We start from the raw sequence: 18,128 nt of genomic DNA on the forward strand, positions 1-18,128 counted from the left end.
ATTACTTTATTTCATATTTTTAAATTATTTAATTTAAATAACCTCCTTTTGAGCATAAATTTTATAAAAGTTACATTCTTACAAGCTTGTTTATATAAAATAAATATTTCAGTCGGATAATAACAATTGTGAAGATAATAATAGTTTTCCGTCTTAATTTATAGTCACATTTCCGTCAAGCAAAGATCGTCGCATTTCCCTTATAAAGCTATTTCAATTCGGACCAACCCGATTCCGACAACACTCACTCTTACACTCTAACTTAATTATTATTATTATTACTATTATTATTATTATTATTATCATTATTATTATTATTATTATTATTATTATTATTATTATTATTATTATTATTATTATTATTATTATTATTATTATTATTATTATTATTATTATTATTATTATTATTATTATTATTATTATTATTATTATTATTATCCGGGTTGTGGTTCAAGTGGTTGAAAAACCGTGACCCACCCTGCACCCCTTTTTTCTTCTTCTTCTTCATTCGAAACCAGCAACAACATCCCTGCAACAACACAAAAATGGACCAAAGCACCATTTTCGTCACCCCCAACCTCAGATCCCGTCTCCTTTCTCAACCAAATTCGATAAATTTTACACCAATTGCTTCCTCATCTCGTCCTCCTTCTCTGTATGTAAGAAAGAGCCAACCTTTCGTCCTATTTCAGAACGACCGTCTTACAAGGGATTCGGATTTTGGTCTACTTTCTTTCATTTTTGGGTTTAAAGTCATCCTTGGGCAATTCCTCACTCGTTTAGGAGAGCAAAAAGGTAACGGTGATAGGTTACTCGACAAATGTCGAAATTTCTGTCTTTTGTGTCATTTTATATGCTCTTGTTTGATAAAGTTTGATCCTTTATGTTTTTCTCATTTGTATGCTAAATTCCATCTCAAAGTAAATGTTTGAATTAGGCTGTTTTTATGCGCTCTTCTTTTAGACGGATTTTGTGCTGAAATTTAGTGGAACACGAATCAAGTTGAGCTTGTCGCAGGGATTTCATTGTCTCATACTCTAATCTGTCCAATTGAAGCAAGGAAAGAGCTGACTCTTGGTTTCACTAAACCGTATCACTGCTTGTTCTCGCTGTTCTTAATTTATTTCAGAAGTTGTATTCAATTTAGTTTTGATTTATTTTGGGAGTACTGTTGAGTCTGAGGATGAATAGGGTAAGCTTAAGCATCAAGGCATAAAATTATCCACAATTGAGTTGGTAGTAAAAAAGGCACATCTTTTCTTTTACCACAACTTCTTTGGACGGGGCAAGATGATCATTTTACTACATTAGATTTCTCGAAACGCAATGAATTTACCAGTTGCTTTATACTGACTTTCATCCTGAAATTTAGCCGGCTTTTTGGTGCCAATATGGGACGGCTCATTACTTTGTTTTGGGATAGCTTTGGGTAAGTTGTCGGGGCTGTTTTTAGGTTGTCCTTGAGACGATTTTATAGGGCATTCGGGACTGTTTTTAGTTGTGAAAATGGTACCTTGTTGGGACCGGTTTTGGTGCTTAAAAATACAGGTTTTGTGATGAAATTTTGAGATGACTACATGCTGAGTTTTGGGACCTTTTATGTCTGTTCATTGGACCGTTTATTGGGACTGTTTTGGCACGGGTTCTAGGCAGAAATGTGGGTTGTTTTGAGACAGTCGAGCATGGGTTTAGGTGGCTGATTCGGGTAGTTACATGGCTGAGTTGGGCAGTTGTTGAGTTATGGCCTGGCCGTGGCCTACTGTTGGCCTGGCGGTGGCCTGCTGTTGGCCTGCTGTGGCCTGGCAATGGCTCGGCAGTGGCCTGGCTGTGGCCTGGCAGCGGCGTGGCCGTGGCCTAGGCAGTGGCCTAGCTAGTTACGGGTTGAGGCCGCGTGTGGTGTTGTGAGGTCGAGTTGAGGTTGCCATAATAGCTCATGAGTCATGGTTATAAATTGTTTTTGACGCTAGTTTGGTTTATTTAAAATATGATTAAATAACCGTCTCATGTTTTATATAACGTAATCCGTTAAATATAGTTTATTTATATATTTTTCTCACATGAATTATAATTATGGAATTCATTATTTGATCATCTCATTTATATATATAATGACATGCTTTCATCATAATACGCATCTAATTCAATTATTTATGCTTTGTAAGTAGTAAATGGTCTATCTTACATTTGAGTAATTTATAATTAAATTCTTGCTTTGCTCATTATAAATGGTTCATTTCCGTTTATTTACATTTTTATTCAAGTGACAAATATTGAAGAGATGGGTTACTTATTCATGTGCATGAATATACTTTAGCAGGAAATGTCTTACTTGGATTATCATCGGTTCATTATATGTAGTAGTCTCTGTCCAAGTTGATTCGTATCGCTTGGTTGAGTCGTAACCTTATGATATACCTTTACGTCTTACTTGTGCCCTTCTGCCAAGTATTGGTTTACGCCGCTCTCGTACCGTTCTGCCGGGAGTTGGTTGGTTTAGGTTTACCCGCCCCTTTCGGACTGTTCTGCCGATTGCGGGTTACCTCATATCGTATTCTGGTGACAATGCCTTTATGCTATACATTTTGCTTGACTTGTCTTTACGCCTCTTTCGGACTGTTCTGCCGATTGTGGGTTTAGCTCATATTTTCCGCCTCTTTCGGACTGTTCTGTCGATTGTGGGTTCTCGACTTCCGTTCTGTCGATCGAGTCTTGGATGCGGACTGTTCTGCCGCATGTCGAATCGGGGACCGTTCGCCGAGAGTCTCGGCGATTTAGACTAGGACTGAGTCTTGGGAGTACCATTGTCGTCCTACCAGGGGAATTATATATTTATATATGAGTAGTAAAGGTCTTGCTTGGTTATAGATATCGGTGTTTGTCTTTCAAGGTAAGAGTTATGCCTGGTGTTGTTTGTCTTGGTCCTATCGGATACTAGGGGTGAGCTATAAGCTCTCTAGTTGCGATATGATCGTCGGGATTGATGTTCCCATCCGTTCTTATGGTGAGATGCAAGCCATAAGTATGAATGTGACATTAGTAGCCACGTCCCGTGCAATGTTTGCTAAGTGGTTTTCCAAATAATGGCTACGATTTCTATTCTTGTAATTTGCATTCGTTGATATCTTACTTAACTGCTTCACATGATTCGGATTCTAATCACATATCTATGTTGTATTTCCTTGAAATGCGTGCTTTCGTATAAATGACCGTAGTCTTGTCTTATATATTTTCTTAGTTGTCTCACATGATTAGTTGAATCTTTAATATGCTGATGTTATCTATCTTGTTCCATCTCATTTAATTGTCATGATTAATTATAAACTTTATAATCATATCTTTTGAAAGTATCTTACATGACTTACCTGTTTTAGTTCTTTGTTATGTTCTTTTCGACATTTTGTGGCTGGGAGAACCTTGAGTTACTCCCCACTGACTGTGACGTTCATGTTTACATAAATGACAGGTATTAGTGATGCATTCATGGGGTGAAGACTTATGTGAGCTAGCGATCACTTTGGCCTAGAAGTTGGTTTCTTAGGATTGTTTAGACTCAACTTTTATTGTATTGTCATTCGAGGGATATATTTCCCTCACCTTGACTATCACGTTTGTATAATTTAAATCTTTATTTTCGCAATCTTTAATTGTGTTTTGGATTTTAATGAACTCGCGCTTTAAATTTTAAAAGTTTTAAAAAAATTTCCCATTTTTCCGCTTGAATTTATAAGTTATATTTTCCGCTTTAGCGCGGGGTGTCACAACCATGTCAAAAGGTTCCACTTGGAAATTGTGGCTAAGAAGCTTACCAGCCAATTGAACTACATGCATGGTTAGATACTCAAACGGCAGCCCGCACACACGTACCTTAAGTTCAGCATAAGGGAAGCATATAGTGCGTGGGACAGTATTCGTGTACCACCGAGCAAACACCATAACAGCTCCATCAATAGTAGTGGTGCTTCTCCTTAACAAACCCTCTTTGTCATCCTCCTCATCACAGTGAAGGACATATATGTCCCCCATCTTACGAGCTTTGACCCGACCCTTCGTCTTCCATTTCTTTCTGATGACATCATTTAGCAAAGCAACTTCAAACAAACGATAATCAACTAAAAACCCCAAAATACACTTATCCCAATACTCCCTAGATTGACCCAAAGACCCAGGATCAATATTCATCACCCCCCACTACGAGGATAACGCCATAAGTTTGTATGCAAGGGATTCACAGGATTGAATTCTACATTTTGGTGGGGTTGATGAAAGGGTTGATGATTATAAATGTTTTGATGGACATCAGGCCCACCCTCCTGACCATCGCTTGTCATCCCATTAGCAAATCTCCCTAACTGAGTTTCAAAATCCATCAGGGTGATCTTTGGAGGAACGTTAAATTTTCTAGGTTTTTTAGAGATTGATTTTTTTGGTTTGATTTTTTTACTTAAACACAGGAAGATAAAAGAAGAGGGATGAGTTGATGAATAAACCCTAGCCATCGCAGGGTATTAATAAAAAAAAAACAGGGATCCCAGGCACCACACACAAACCCTTCAAATCCCCAATTGAAAATAAGGAACATAAATTGGATTGGGGATGGACGATTGGAATTCCCAAAAGCAGAAACCCCCAATGTTTAAATGGATAATGCAATGATTAATAATATTAAAGATAGATTTAGAAGCAATAAATCTTTTGTTTTTGCAGGTGGAAGATTTAGGGTTACTGTACACCCAATACATGAAAAGGGAAGGAATGATTAATTTTTTGGGGAAAAGGAAATAAGACGTGCTCTCACAAAAGAGAGAAAAAAGCTCTCTAGAACTTAGAGAGAGAAACAACTAGAAAAGAGAGGGGAGGTTAACTTTTTAAAAAATTCAAACCAAAAATGTCAACCTTGGTATAATAAATAGGATTATTTCATGGTAATAATCCATCATATAGATGTCCTGCAAATTACACTCCATCCTATCTATAATTCCAATTAAATCCATCATATTAACCTTTCTTCCCATAACAGACTCAGAAGACCGGAAACTTGAACAACATGGGAATCGTGTAATTTTTAGGTTATAATAGAAATGAAGTGTGTTCAACACACTTTAAACACACCAAACACACTCCATCTCTTACCTTTTCATCTCTTTGGCTGTTCATCTTCCAAAAACCCGCCATTCTTAATCTTCATTATTCAACTTGTAATTTCTCCATTAATCTTCATCAATATCATCAATTTACATTTGGTTGTTCGTCATCTTCTCTTTATCATCGGGATCTTCAGCAGCAATGGGTATTGTAAGTCTCTCCCTTACTTAAAAGACTTTTTTAATTTGATTTATTTTAAATGTTTAATCTAGTTATACTGTGTTAATAATGTATGTGTTAGTGTAGTATAATTTCGATGATACATTCTTTTATAATCAAATTTTGGTACCAATCTTCATCATTCAACTTCAAATTTCTCCATTAATCTTCATAAATCTAAATTCTTTTATGCTTATATTGTTTATTTCTCCAGTAGTAAAATCGGTTATTTTATTGTAATTTGATTTTTATGTTTATATTGTTTATTTAAGCAAGTCCTTGGGACATTGTTACACTGAAATTGTGGCATGGAGGTTCCATTAGGAAAGTTCAATTACATTTGATTTATGGCAGTAGGTCTTTTAGAACTATGGGTGTGGACCTTGACGAGGTTTGTTGGTTTACATTACTTGAAGAGGTTGAGAAGTGTGACAGGTTTAGGAGAAATGCATATGGTATTTTCTATATGCACCCTGAGATTGGCTTGTAGAAGGTTGAAGATGATAAAGATGTAGGGGTTATGACTAAAGTGGCAGTTGGGAAAAGAGTTGTTGAGTGTTATCTTGTTTCTGAGAGGGATATTCCTAAGGTTATGGAATTGATAAATGAGGGTATGTTGAAAACTATTATTCAATTACTACAGAAGTTCACACCAAGGAGGAAAGAAGAATCTAAGGGCATAAGGGTAAATGTTGTTGTACAAAAGAGACCACAAATGAAAAGCACTTCTTGTAAAGAAGGTGTAAATGCTCCTTAAACCCTAAAGACATGTACCACATCTAAACAAAGTGCCTCCTCCAAACAAGAAGCCCCATCCAAACCATCAAAACAAACCGCCCATAAAAACAAACTGCCCCCTTTCACAATTATACCACTAAAATAGTACCTGAAAAGCCATTTGAAGTATGCTCCATACTTCCTGAATCTTTTAAGCAACCCTCTGAATCATTCTATGACTACAATGACACAAGAATAACAGATCTGTTTGACAGCTATGAAGCTGAAGCTGACAATAATGTTGGGTTAAGTATATTTGATGAGGTTGAGTGGGCTGATTTGAGTAAGAGTGAGGATCCTGGATATGATCCTGGTGAGGATGATGTTAGTGATGTTGATAGTTCTAGTGAGGTCAATTTAACTGATTATGAGTTAATTGAAATTGAAGTCTTGAATGAGGAGGTAGAGAATTTTATTGAGAAAGAAATAGACTTAGATGGTGACTCTGATGAAGAGTTGCAGCTAGCAAGGGATAAGGTTAAGTGCTGGAATGTTAATGCCTTGAAGATTGCAAGGAAACTACAAATAGAAGCTGCCTCTATCTTGTTACCTGGACAAGAGAAGGAAGTTGAAGGTGAGAAAACAATTGCTGGTCAGGAGAGTAAGGGTGATGAAGGTAGGGTAAGTGACTACGATAATAGTGGTGATGAAATTGACAACCCTGCTGAAAGTCATGAAGATCCCATACCAGGTAAGAGAAAGAAGAAAAGGATACCAGAAGTTGATGATAAGTCTGACTTCAGCAAGCTAAGATGGTGTGTAGGCATCAAGTTTTCAAATAAGAAGTTTTTTAGGGATTGTGTGACCAGGTATGCTATAGCACAAGGTAGAAATCTTACATTTGATAAGAGTGACAAAGCAAGACGCCGAAGGCGTGGCGTGAGATGTGTTTCTGGTTGTCCCTTTAAGTTGTATGCTAGTTGGGATAACACAAGTGCATGTATGTTGGTGAAATCAGTTAACCCAAATCATACCTGCCACAGAAACATGGAAAGAAAAATAGGCAGATGAAGTTAACATGGTTAGACAAGCAATTCTTGGAGGTGTTCAAAACAAGGCCTCATTGGCTAGCTGCTGATATTATTGAGACATTAAGGAGGGCCAACAAGGTCCTCATCAAGAAAAATTTTTCCTACAAGGTCAAATATTTTACTCATAGAATGCTTCATGGTTCAATGAAAGAGCACTATAGTAAGATTGGGAGCTACATCCAAGTTTTGACTAATGAAGAGCCAAACAGTGTATTCAGCCTAACTACCATTCCTGGTAAAGTACCTGTATTTTAAAGGCATTTTTTTTGCTTTGATGCTCTGAAAAAAGGGTGGCTCGAAGGATGTAGGAGACTGTTGTGTGTTGACTCCTCCTTTCTGAAAACATTTTTAGGAGGTCAACTAATTGCTGCAACTGGTAGAGATGCTAATGAGCAAATGTATCCAGTAGCAAGGGCTGTGGTGGAAGGGGAAAACAATGACAGCTATGAGTGGTTCTTTAAGAAATTGAAGATGGTGATGGCTGGACTATTATATCAGATCAATATCAGGTATTAGCCACTTTATTAACTTGTGCATGTTTTTTAGCACTTAACTTGATCAACATCAGCTATAAACATCTTTATTTACTTGATTGTACTTGTGAATGCCAAGTATCCTCACAATGGTTGCACAGGAACTCCTAAAGCCAGACATAGACATTGTGCCAAGCATATCTTTGCAAACTGGCACAAGTCTTATAAAGGTGATGAAATGAAGATGATGTTCTGGAATTGTGCTAAATCATACAATCAAGCTGATTTTTATTAGGCTCTAACTGACATGAGAAAAGTTGATCACAAGGCAGCTGAAGCCTTCTTAGCTTATAATCCTACAGTCTTCTGCATGGATTTCATCAATACCACCACTAAAACTGATGTAATTGTGAACAATATGACAGAAACATTCAATGCATATATCATAGATGCTAGAGCAAAGCATGTGATATATATGGTTGAAGACATCAGGACAGCTATGATGCAAAGGTTGGCCTTGACAAAGGCTGAAATGTAGAATAGAGATTTGACAAACTATCATAGAGCTCGGGCCAGATTAGAAATTGAGAAGGATAAATTTTCTACCTATGAAGTCTTCCCTTCATCCACCACAAGGTTTCAAGTGAAACAACGCATAGATGAGGTCTCAGTTGACTTGGTTGGAAAGACAAGTACTTGCAGGAAATGGGACTTGACTGGGATCCCATGTAGTCATGCAGTGGCTGCTATCTTCAATGCTCATGGCCAGACTGAAGAATATGTGGATGATATGTATAAGAAAGATGCCTATCTAAGAGCATATGGTGGTTCAATTGCTCCATGTCCTAGCCAAAGACATTGGCCAAAGGTTATCCTTACTCTAAATCCACCTCCAATAAAAGTTGGTCCTGGTAGGCCAAGAAAGAAGAAGAGAAGGGATCCACATGAGGATCCAAAAAGGAGCGGCAAACTGACTAAACATGGGTTACAAGTGACTTGCTCAGTTTGCAAGTCAAAGACCCACAACAAAAGAAGATGTCCTGTTAAAGACAAGGTTGTTGAACCACCAACAAAAAGGGACAGGGGACGGCCAAGGATGAACAATGAAGTGACTGAAGGTGTGGCTTCAACATCTACCCCTCACCATACTGCTACTGCACATCCCACCGATCATGATCGTAAGTGAGTCTGTTATGGGAAGAAAGGTGAATAAGATGGATTTAATTATCCCATGAAATAATCCTAATAAATAAATCACAAATTTCACGAATATTCTCCTAGTTTAAGTCTAAAACAAGAGGAAAACTGATCAATTTGATGCTATGAAAGTTTTTTTTAGTGAACTTTAATTTGGTAGAAATACTCGTCAAGAAAAATAGTTTCGATTATAATTCTCGATTTTAGTAAAGTCAATTGACATTCTTCACTTTATATATAGTACATCCCATACGCAACAAATTATTCATTGTCCCAAAATTTCACTTTAGACGGACAGTGTCCGTCTAAAGTTGTAGACGGGTCATATATGTGACCACTTACATAATAAGACAAACAATAAGTGGGATGGTGGAGGTTACTTTTCATGCAAAATGAGATTATTTGACCCGTCTACTTCTTTAGACGGATATACCCACCTATAATTAGACTAATTGATTCATTGTAACTCATTGTCAGTTGTCATTGGTAATTTAAAATTATTTATTAATATGGCATGTAAGAATGTCATGGGGAGTTGTTTTATCTAGGCTTCGTGCACATAAAATAAGACTTGAAGAAAGACTACTCAAAGTCTCGATCATGCATTTTTTTTTTATCTTGAATATATAATTATGGCTCTATTTTTTTAGTCTGAATGAAACTGAACTAAACTAAATTAAACTAGAATGAGATGAAATGAATTGAAATTTGCTGCAATGAAAGCTAAAATGAGTTTAAGAACAATCAAACAAACCAGAGACGTAATGGACATCAACCCAAGTACCAAGTATACAGTTATACTTTCTCTGTCGCGGTCAATTATTATCCTTTGTCTTTTGCACGTTTGTCAATGTTCATTTCATTTCGTAAATATCTTTACTTATATAAGTGTGAAAATTATAAAAATTTGATATTCTTAGCGTGCCCATTAAGACTAATCAAACAAGATCATTTATGAATATATATTTTGTATTATGCATTAAAAATTATTTTAAGTATTTTCTTCTTTTATGAATAGTGGCCAAAAAGTAATTGACAACAATTGACTAACATGAAGAGAGTACATATTAATATTATTATTAGTTTTACTAACTATTTCCTTCTTTCCAGTCAATAATTTACACTTATTTTATTTCTTTCTCACAGAATAAAGCAAATATAAACTATTCGCTATAACCAAGGAAGTGGTTATCAATATAAAATGTAAGTAGGCAAATTGTTGGAAAGGTTAAGGAAAATGCCTAATAAACGTGGCCTAAGTCAATTTGGTTATTGTTGATATCATTTGATGTTAAAGATGACGTCGTTCGTGCTTACACACCATCGCAATACGTCACCAAAGGTTGTTGCACGGTTTTACTTTTCATTTTCTCACGTTGACGATTTTTGTCTCCCAAATCAAGTCTTGCGCTAAAGACAAAGCCTGTGTTTTTTTTTAAGTCAATGTTATTTCGCATGAATGGCTTTTATTTAACAATTCGAACAAGAGATCCTGATAATTTGATGTTAAAACTAACATGTAGACACTTCATTAGTTCCCCCCTTACTATGTAATGATACGAAAATTTTCATTTGGGGTGTAAAATTGTGGACGACATCTTAACCATCGTTACTTTGTTTTATAGCTACTAGTTGGTTTTCTTTATAACTCGTGAACATATTTAGGGATATTGCGTTAAGTATTTTCAAGAAAGGAAAAGGCAATGAAATTTTCACAATCCGTTTTTCTATTACTCCGTATTTGTTTACTACCAATTTGCATTCCCTTTATCCATTTTTCCAACAGGTTTACTCTTCATCCCCATTTCCTCCTTTCAACACCAAGACCCCACCACTTACACCACAAGTACACATCTGAAACATCCACTGACATCGCCAATTAGAAATCAATGTATGGGAAAGATTATTATTGTATTCTGATAAACTGTGAAAATAATGGTTGTCGAAAGATTGGCTCTGTGGCCGTATATTTCTGATAATGGAGAACAATATACAAGGCTAGGTATATATACAATACTACATATGATAATAGTCAAAGAACCCTAGAGAATATCCTATAAACAAGGAAACTAAATAAGCTAAAAGATACAAAGCTTAACAATAAGATAAACTAAGAGTATCCATAATATTCCTAGCATATCTCGAGTATAAGGGTCGATATATTTCCATACTCCCCCTTAAGTTGGAGCATTGGGAGCCCGAATGCCCAACTTACGTAGTAAATAGTCTAACGCATCTCCACCTAGAGATTTGGTAAAGAGATCCGCTATTTGCTCTTTACTTTGAACATGGCTTGCTTCAATATTTTTGCTCACCAAATGTTGGCGAATGAAATGACAATCAATTTCAATGTGTTTTGTGCGATCATGAAATACCGGGTTTTTAGCGATGTGTAAGGCAGATTTATTATCGCATAGGACACGCATGGGATGGTCATGACAAATGCCAAGTGAACGAAGGAAAAACTTCAACCATATGAGAGCTCACTAATTGTGACGGCCGCCATTGCTCTATATTCGGCCTCAGCAGTGGATTTTTCAACAATAGGCTGTTTTCGAACTTTCCAGGAAATTGGTGTTTGGCCAAGGGAGACAAAATACCCGGTTAAAGAGCGTCGTGTCAACGGGCAACGAGCATAGTCGGAATCCGAGTAACCATTTAATTGAAAAATTGTCTCTCTATTCATCACAATCCCCTTTCCTGGATCACCTTTCAAATAACGTAGGACTCGGAGTGCAGCATCCCAATGTTCTCGACGCGGTGTTTGAACGAACTGAGACAAAGTATGGACGGCATATAGCAAATCTGGTCGGGTGATGGTAAGGTAAACCAAACGGCCGACCATCCTTCTGTACGGCATTGGGTCATTTAACAGAGGACTAGATAAAAGAGCCAACTCGTGATTTTGAGCGATAGGTGTGCGAATTGGTCTGGCTCCTTCCATCTTGGCCTCCTTAAGAAGTTCCATGGCATATTTCCGTTGACAAAGAAACAAACCCGTTGCACCATGTGCCACCTCGATACCCAAAAAATATCGTAACCGTTCGAGATCCTTAATCCCAAATTTCTGGTCCAGGAAAAACTTCAGGTCGTCACTAGCTTTGACATCATTGCTTACTGATGGGGCATATTCTGCACCGCTGACCAAGTCAACATATTGAGCAAGGTCAAAGATACCCACAGCAGGTCAACGACTTAGACCGCCTAGCCGATACAGCCCATCGGCCTGTCAACCTGGGTCTCGGCATGGCAACCTGCCAGCCGGGACACATACCCGCGTACTCATATCCAAGACCCCTCGGCGGTGAGTCAACAGGGCCCGCCGGCCTGCCATAGGTCCCTCGGCCGAGGGGTAGATCAGTCTTTCCACCTGCTAGCCACTTGGCCACTTGGCCACTACGTGACAAAAGGTAAAAGCCTATAAATACTCCTCAACCTTCATTGAGGAAAGGATCCACAACTTAACCTAAATACACTATTCATCTGGTAATATCTTCCTTATCTCTCTACAATACATACCTAGCCAAGTAACACAACTTAATCCTTTAAGTTTACTGACTTGAGCGTCGGAGTGAGTACGCTTGGCACAAAGCCAAGCCCTCAGTTCGTTCATTGTTGCAGAAGAGGCCGAGAGGAACGATAAAGACAAGAAGGGTTCAACTCAAGACATTATTCTACAAGCCACGGGTGGTAACAATACTTGCTCTGAAATTACACCCGGAACAATTGGCGCCGTCTGTGGGGATCGCTACTAGAAGCTAGTCACATTCATTCCCAAACACACCCAAAAAGCTAAGAAGATGTCGAAACAACAAGACGCAGTCGTGACCGACGAAACCGCATTCTACCAAGATGATACCTTCAACAATTCTGGAGTCGTGCAGCCCTCCACCGGCGGAGTAATCCAACCGGAGTTCGGGATGCCAATAATACCAGACACGCCGCTGCCAGCCAACCAGGTCACCATCATGGGACATGTGGTTGACGTAGCAAAACTGAAAATGCTCCTGGACCTAATTAGTAATACGCCTGCTCACACTGTCACGCCGACAAGAGCGGCGAAAACCGTCCCAGGAGAGACCAGGGGCCCAAAACGTGACTCCGAGAAATTTGAACGGAGCACTAGGAGAAGCTGACCCAGTCAAGTCGCCGGGGGAGCCCAAAGTGGGCGCGGTAGACCTAAGTCCTTCCCGCACTCGTGGGAGGACAGCGTCCCCGCAGCACGAACGAGGCTTACCCCAAAGGAGCCAGAGGAGTCCGACTCAGCAGAGTTGGAGGAGAAGTCCGAGTCGAAGAAGGAGTCCTTCCCGCTACGAGGGGAGGAGCCGGATTAGGAATGCGAGGAGCCGATCGCCGCGTGTCGTTCGACACGTGGTCATACAGCCCCTCAACGCCTACGTCCTAGAAATCCAGGTGCCAACCAAGCTCAAGTTACCACATCTATCATACAAAGGAGATAGTGATCCAGCCGACCACGCTGAGGCTTTCGAGTCTTACATGTCGGTATGGGAGCAGCCCGATGAGGTCTGGTGCCGAGTTTTCCTAACAACTCTGCATGGAATGGCTCAAAGTTGGTACAAGGGGCTTCCCGACGGCTTGGTATACTATTACGCCGACCTAAGGGACGCCTTTCTAGCCCAGTACTCTTGCAATAAGAGGAGGGCCGTGGAGACGTCGGACCTCCTAACTATCAAACAGGAGGGGGGCGAGTCTCTACGAAGCTATGTGAAGAGGTTCGACGGAAAGGTTCAGCAGATTCGAGAAATTAATCCCGAATTGGCGGCTTTCGCGCTGATGAAAGGCCTCCCAAGGGGAGAATTAAAAAATGAGCTCATCAAGTGCGGAGGCCTGGGCTTGGACGCCGCCAGGAAGATGGCTGACCAAGCCATCAAGGTAGAGGACTATCACAAGACTTGGGTAGGCCCCAGCAAGGCCGAGCACTCAGAAAAGAAGAGCCGCCGGGAGGACAACCCGGATGAAAGACGCCGTGACAACAACGGGTCACGGTCCGATGAAAGACGCCGTGAGAATAATAGGTCACGGTCAGACAAGTCTGCCAGAAAAGAGCTCGGCGGATGCCGGGGGGAGCTCGGGAACGTACTACAAAAAACGGTACGATGATCACACCCCCCTAGTCGTATCGGCCGCCGAGGTCTTCGCTTTGAGCAAGAACGAGGGCCAGAAGTGGGAAAGACCCCCTAGGCCGAGGAGTGACGGTGACACGAGCCAGTACTGTGAGTACCATGGCCACACCGGACACTTAACCAACGATTGCCGACATCTGAAGGATGCCATTGAAGAACTGATCCGGAAGGGGAGCCTCGGCAAATATGTTGCCGGAGGCCAAAAACCAGATGTCGGCGGATCAAATAGCAAGTCCGTCTTTGAACGGATAGGAGTAATCCATGTTGTCATCAGGGGCAACGGGAACGATGGGTCCGCTCATGGGCACAAACGGCACCTGAATGAGCCATATCAGGCCATCAACTTTGTGCCCAACACAGCCACCCCCGCTCCCAACATCCCCGATATGACCATCGGACAGGAGGACTACGAGGGAGTCATCGCTCTTCATAGCGACCCACTTACAGTCCGCCTGGACATAGCCAACCACTTGGTGAAGAGGTGCCTGATTGACACAGGCGCCTACACGAACATTATGTACAGAGAATGCTTTCTCGGCCTCGGTCTCGGGGTTGAAGATTTGAGCCCCCGCACCAACCCGTTGTACGACTTTTTCTGGGCCGGTCCCGTACCCCAGGGTCGGTCAGTTGCGGTGAGGTTCGGCGAGGGAGGTGCAGCCAAGAATGTTATGTCTGAATTCGTAGTCATCGACGGCACGTCTGCCTACAACGTTCTCAAAGGTCGGGTCACTTTGAGCGAAATCGACGCTGTGATATCCATCCGGGCCCTGACATTGATATACGTCTCGGACCGGGGGGAAGCACATAAAATCGTCTTGAAGAACGAGAAGGATCCTGGCGTATGGGAGATACACACTAACGGCCCTTCCATGACGGATAGCTCGAAAGCCAGCATCATTATTTTTAGCCCGGACGGAGACGTGTTTGAGCACGCCTTGAAGCTTACCTCCTCGACCTCAAACAACGAATCCAAGTACGAGGCAGTGATAACAGGAGTCAAGCTAGCCAGAACCGCCGGGGCGGAGCATGTCGTGGTGAAAACAAATTCGCTCTTATTGACCAACCAGATCAAAGGAGAGTACAAGGCTCGGGACTATAGGACGACAAGGTATCTAGAGAGGGTGAGAGCCGGCGCTTCAAAATTAAAATCCTTCCAGATACAGCACACCCCCAGGTCCGAGAACAACCGAACCATCAGCATGGTTGAAGGAGCAGAGACAGAGGAGGTGGAGATTGATCCAGGCCGCACCGTAACCGTCGGTGTCAACCTGGAACCAAAATTCAGGGCCGAACTCCTGGATCTGCTAAAGAAAAATAAGGACGTCTTCGCCTATTCGGCGGCCGAGATGCCAGGCGTGAGCCGGGAAGTAATTATTCACAAACTAAACGTACTCTCCACCGCTCGCCCTGTCAAGCAGAGGATGAGGAACTCCTCAGTCGAGAAAGATGAGGCCATCAAGGCCGAGGTAGATAAACTACTCACGGCGGGCTTTATTACGCCTTGCACTTATCCTGAGTGGTTAGCCAATGTTGTGATGGTGAGGAAGTCATCGGGGGCATGGAGAATGTGTGTAGACTTTACCAACCTTAATAAAGCATGCCCCAAAGATTGTTACCCTTTGCCTCGGATAGATAGCTTAATCGACGCCACGGCAGGCTACACCATGCTGAGCCTGCTAGACGCCTTCTCGGGGTACCACCAGGTATTCATGGCTGAGGAAGACATGCCTAAGTGCGCATTCATCACCGCTAACGGCACATACATGTACAAAATGATGCCATTTTGTTTGAAAAACGCCGGCGCAACGTATACAAGGCTGGTGGACAAAGTGTTCCAAAATAAAAAAGGGCGAAACATTGAGGCCTACGTCGACGATGCTATTGTGAAAAGCAAGTCCGACAAATGAGCATCCGGCCGATTTACACGAAACATTTTGTTCACTAAGGAAATACAAGATGAAGCTCAACCCAATGAAATGCAACTTCGGTGTCCGGGCAGGTAAATTCCTCGGCGTACTTGTCAGTGCCAGAGGCATCGATGCAAATCCAGACAAAATCCAAGCAATCCTAGACCTGCCGGAACCAAGGAATCGAAAAGAGGTTATGATGCTTGACGGGAGAATGGCGGCGCTCGCCCGTTTCATCTCTCGGTCAGCCGACAAGAGCACCCCATTCTTCAAAGTGTTGAAAGGAAATAAAGACTTCAGTGGGGGAGGAACAGAGCACGGCTTTCAAGCAATCAAAGCTCATCTTGAGACTCTCCCAACTCGTCTGTGCCGATCTTGGGGAGACGCTATACCTATACATAGCGATTACCTCGGCCACGGTCGCCCGTGATCATCGGGGAAGAAGACAAACAAAGAACACCCAATCTACTTTGTCGACCATACACTCTGTTGCCCGCCGAGAGAAATTACCCACTAATTGAAAAAGCAGCCTTCGCCGTCGTCGTTGCCACAAGGAAGTTAAAACCCTACTTCGACGCACACCCCGTGACGGTCCTAACCGATCAGCCATTGGAGAAAGCTTTGGAAAAATTCGAACAATCCGGCAGGCTCATCAAATGGGCGGTGGAACTCTCTGGTTTCGGCATTAAGTACAAACCAAGGCCTTCGATAAAGGGGCAAGCGCTTGCAGATTTCCTGGCCGAATGCACATATCAGGAAGAGCCAAACCCAGGCATATGGGAGGTCTACACCGACGGCTCCTCCACGACGAACAGCTCAGGAGCCGGCATCCTTATCATCAGCCCAAACGGGGACGAGTTTGAGTACGCCTTGAAATTCACCTTCTCGGCCTCGAACAACGAATCCGAATACGAGGCGGTGATAACCGGAGTCGAGCTAGCTAGGGCTGCACGAGCGAGAACACATTGTGTTGAAGACAGACTCACTTTGTTGGTTACTAACCAAATCGAGGGGGGAGTTTGAGGCTCGGGACGACGGAATGGTAAGGTACCTAGAGAGGGTAAAAGCCGACATAGCAAAGTTGAAATCTTTCCAAATCCATTGCGTTCCCAGATCCGAGAACAACCGGGCCGACGCTCTCTCCAAATTGGCCAGCTCAACCATCAGGAATGTCAGCCGAACCGTGCTGGTAGATATCAGGAATGCGAAAAGCATCACTGAGACCGTCGGCATGGTGGGTAACATAGAGACCGAGACAACGTGGATGACTCCGATAATGAAATACAAACTTACGGTGAATTGCTTGGGAGGGCCGCAATCCCTCGGCCAAAATAAAAAGGATCGCCGCCGGTACTTGGTGTTCGAAGGGGAACTGTACGAAGATCCGTAATAAGACCACTCTTGAAGTGTGTCGGTCCAGTACGCAGAATCGATCTCGACAGAGATTCACGAAGGCATCTGTGGACATCACATGGGGGCAAGAACACTAGCCCACAAAGCTCTCCGAGCTGGCTACTTCGCCCACCATGCTTCAAGATTCCGAACAAAGACCAAGAAGTGCACGAATCGTCGATGCATGCCCCGGTGATACACGCTCCCTCCAGGGACCTACAACCGGTGCTTAGTCCCCTTCCTTTCGCACAGTGGGGGATGGACATTCTAGGGCCGTTCCCAACGGCCTCCGGAGGAAGGAAGTTCTTAATCGTCGCCGTTGATTACTTCACCAAATGGGTTGAAGCTCAGTTGTGCGATGCAGGCGAAGACCACGGCGACCGTCGAAAGGTAATGCTGGGAAAATGTTATAACTCGCTTTGGATTACCCCAAGTTATGGTATTTGACCACGGCCGAGAGTTTTGGAGCGACCTGATAATGAACTGGTTAGAAGAGCTTGGCATCAAGTTTGCGTACTCCTCCGTCTGCCACCCACGAGCAACGGGCGGCGGAGGCGACCAACAAAACAATCCTCAACGGTTTGAAGAAGACAGTTGAAGACCTTAAGGAAGGTGGGCCGATGAACTACCGGCGTCCCGTGGTCCCTTCCGACCACGGAGAAAGAAGCAACGGGGTACACCCCTTCCACCTAGTCTACGGTTCCGAAGCGATCCTACCAATTGAAGCAACGGTACCAACATTCGAACGGCTACCTTTAACCCGATTGAAAACGAGGAAGGCACAAAAGCCTCCCTAGACCTGGTCGAAGAAAGCCGAAATACAACACGCCTCAACTTGGCCGTATATCAAAACCGGATGAAGAGAGCCTACAACCGAAGAGTCCACAAAAGGGACTTAAAAATGGG

General features: G+C 42.2%; 1 protein-coding gene across 1 annotated transcript; it reads left to right on the forward strand.

Annotated features, from left to right (window-relative positions):
• The first annotated feature begins 7,085 nt into the window (after window positions 1-7,085).
• Window positions 7,086-8,768, forward strand: LOC141601934 (uncharacterized). Its single transcript, XM_074422241.1, has 5 exons — window positions 7,086-7,344; window positions 7,462-7,618; window positions 7,722-7,812; window positions 7,878-8,092; window positions 8,147-8,768. Exons 1-5 carry the CDS (start codon window positions 7,086-7,088, stop codon window positions 8,766-8,768), a joined length of 1,344 nt encoding a protein of 447 aa, XP_074278342.1.
• The last annotated feature ends 9,360 nt before the right edge of the window (window positions 8,769-18,128 follow it).

This window comes from Silene latifolia, chromosome 9 (genome assembly GCF_048544455.1).
Source record: "Silene latifolia isolate original U9 population chromosome 9, ASM4854445v1, whole genome shotgun sequence".
Lineage (NCBI taxonomy): Eukaryota > Viridiplantae > Streptophyta > Magnoliopsida > Caryophyllales > Caryophyllaceae > Silene > Silene latifolia.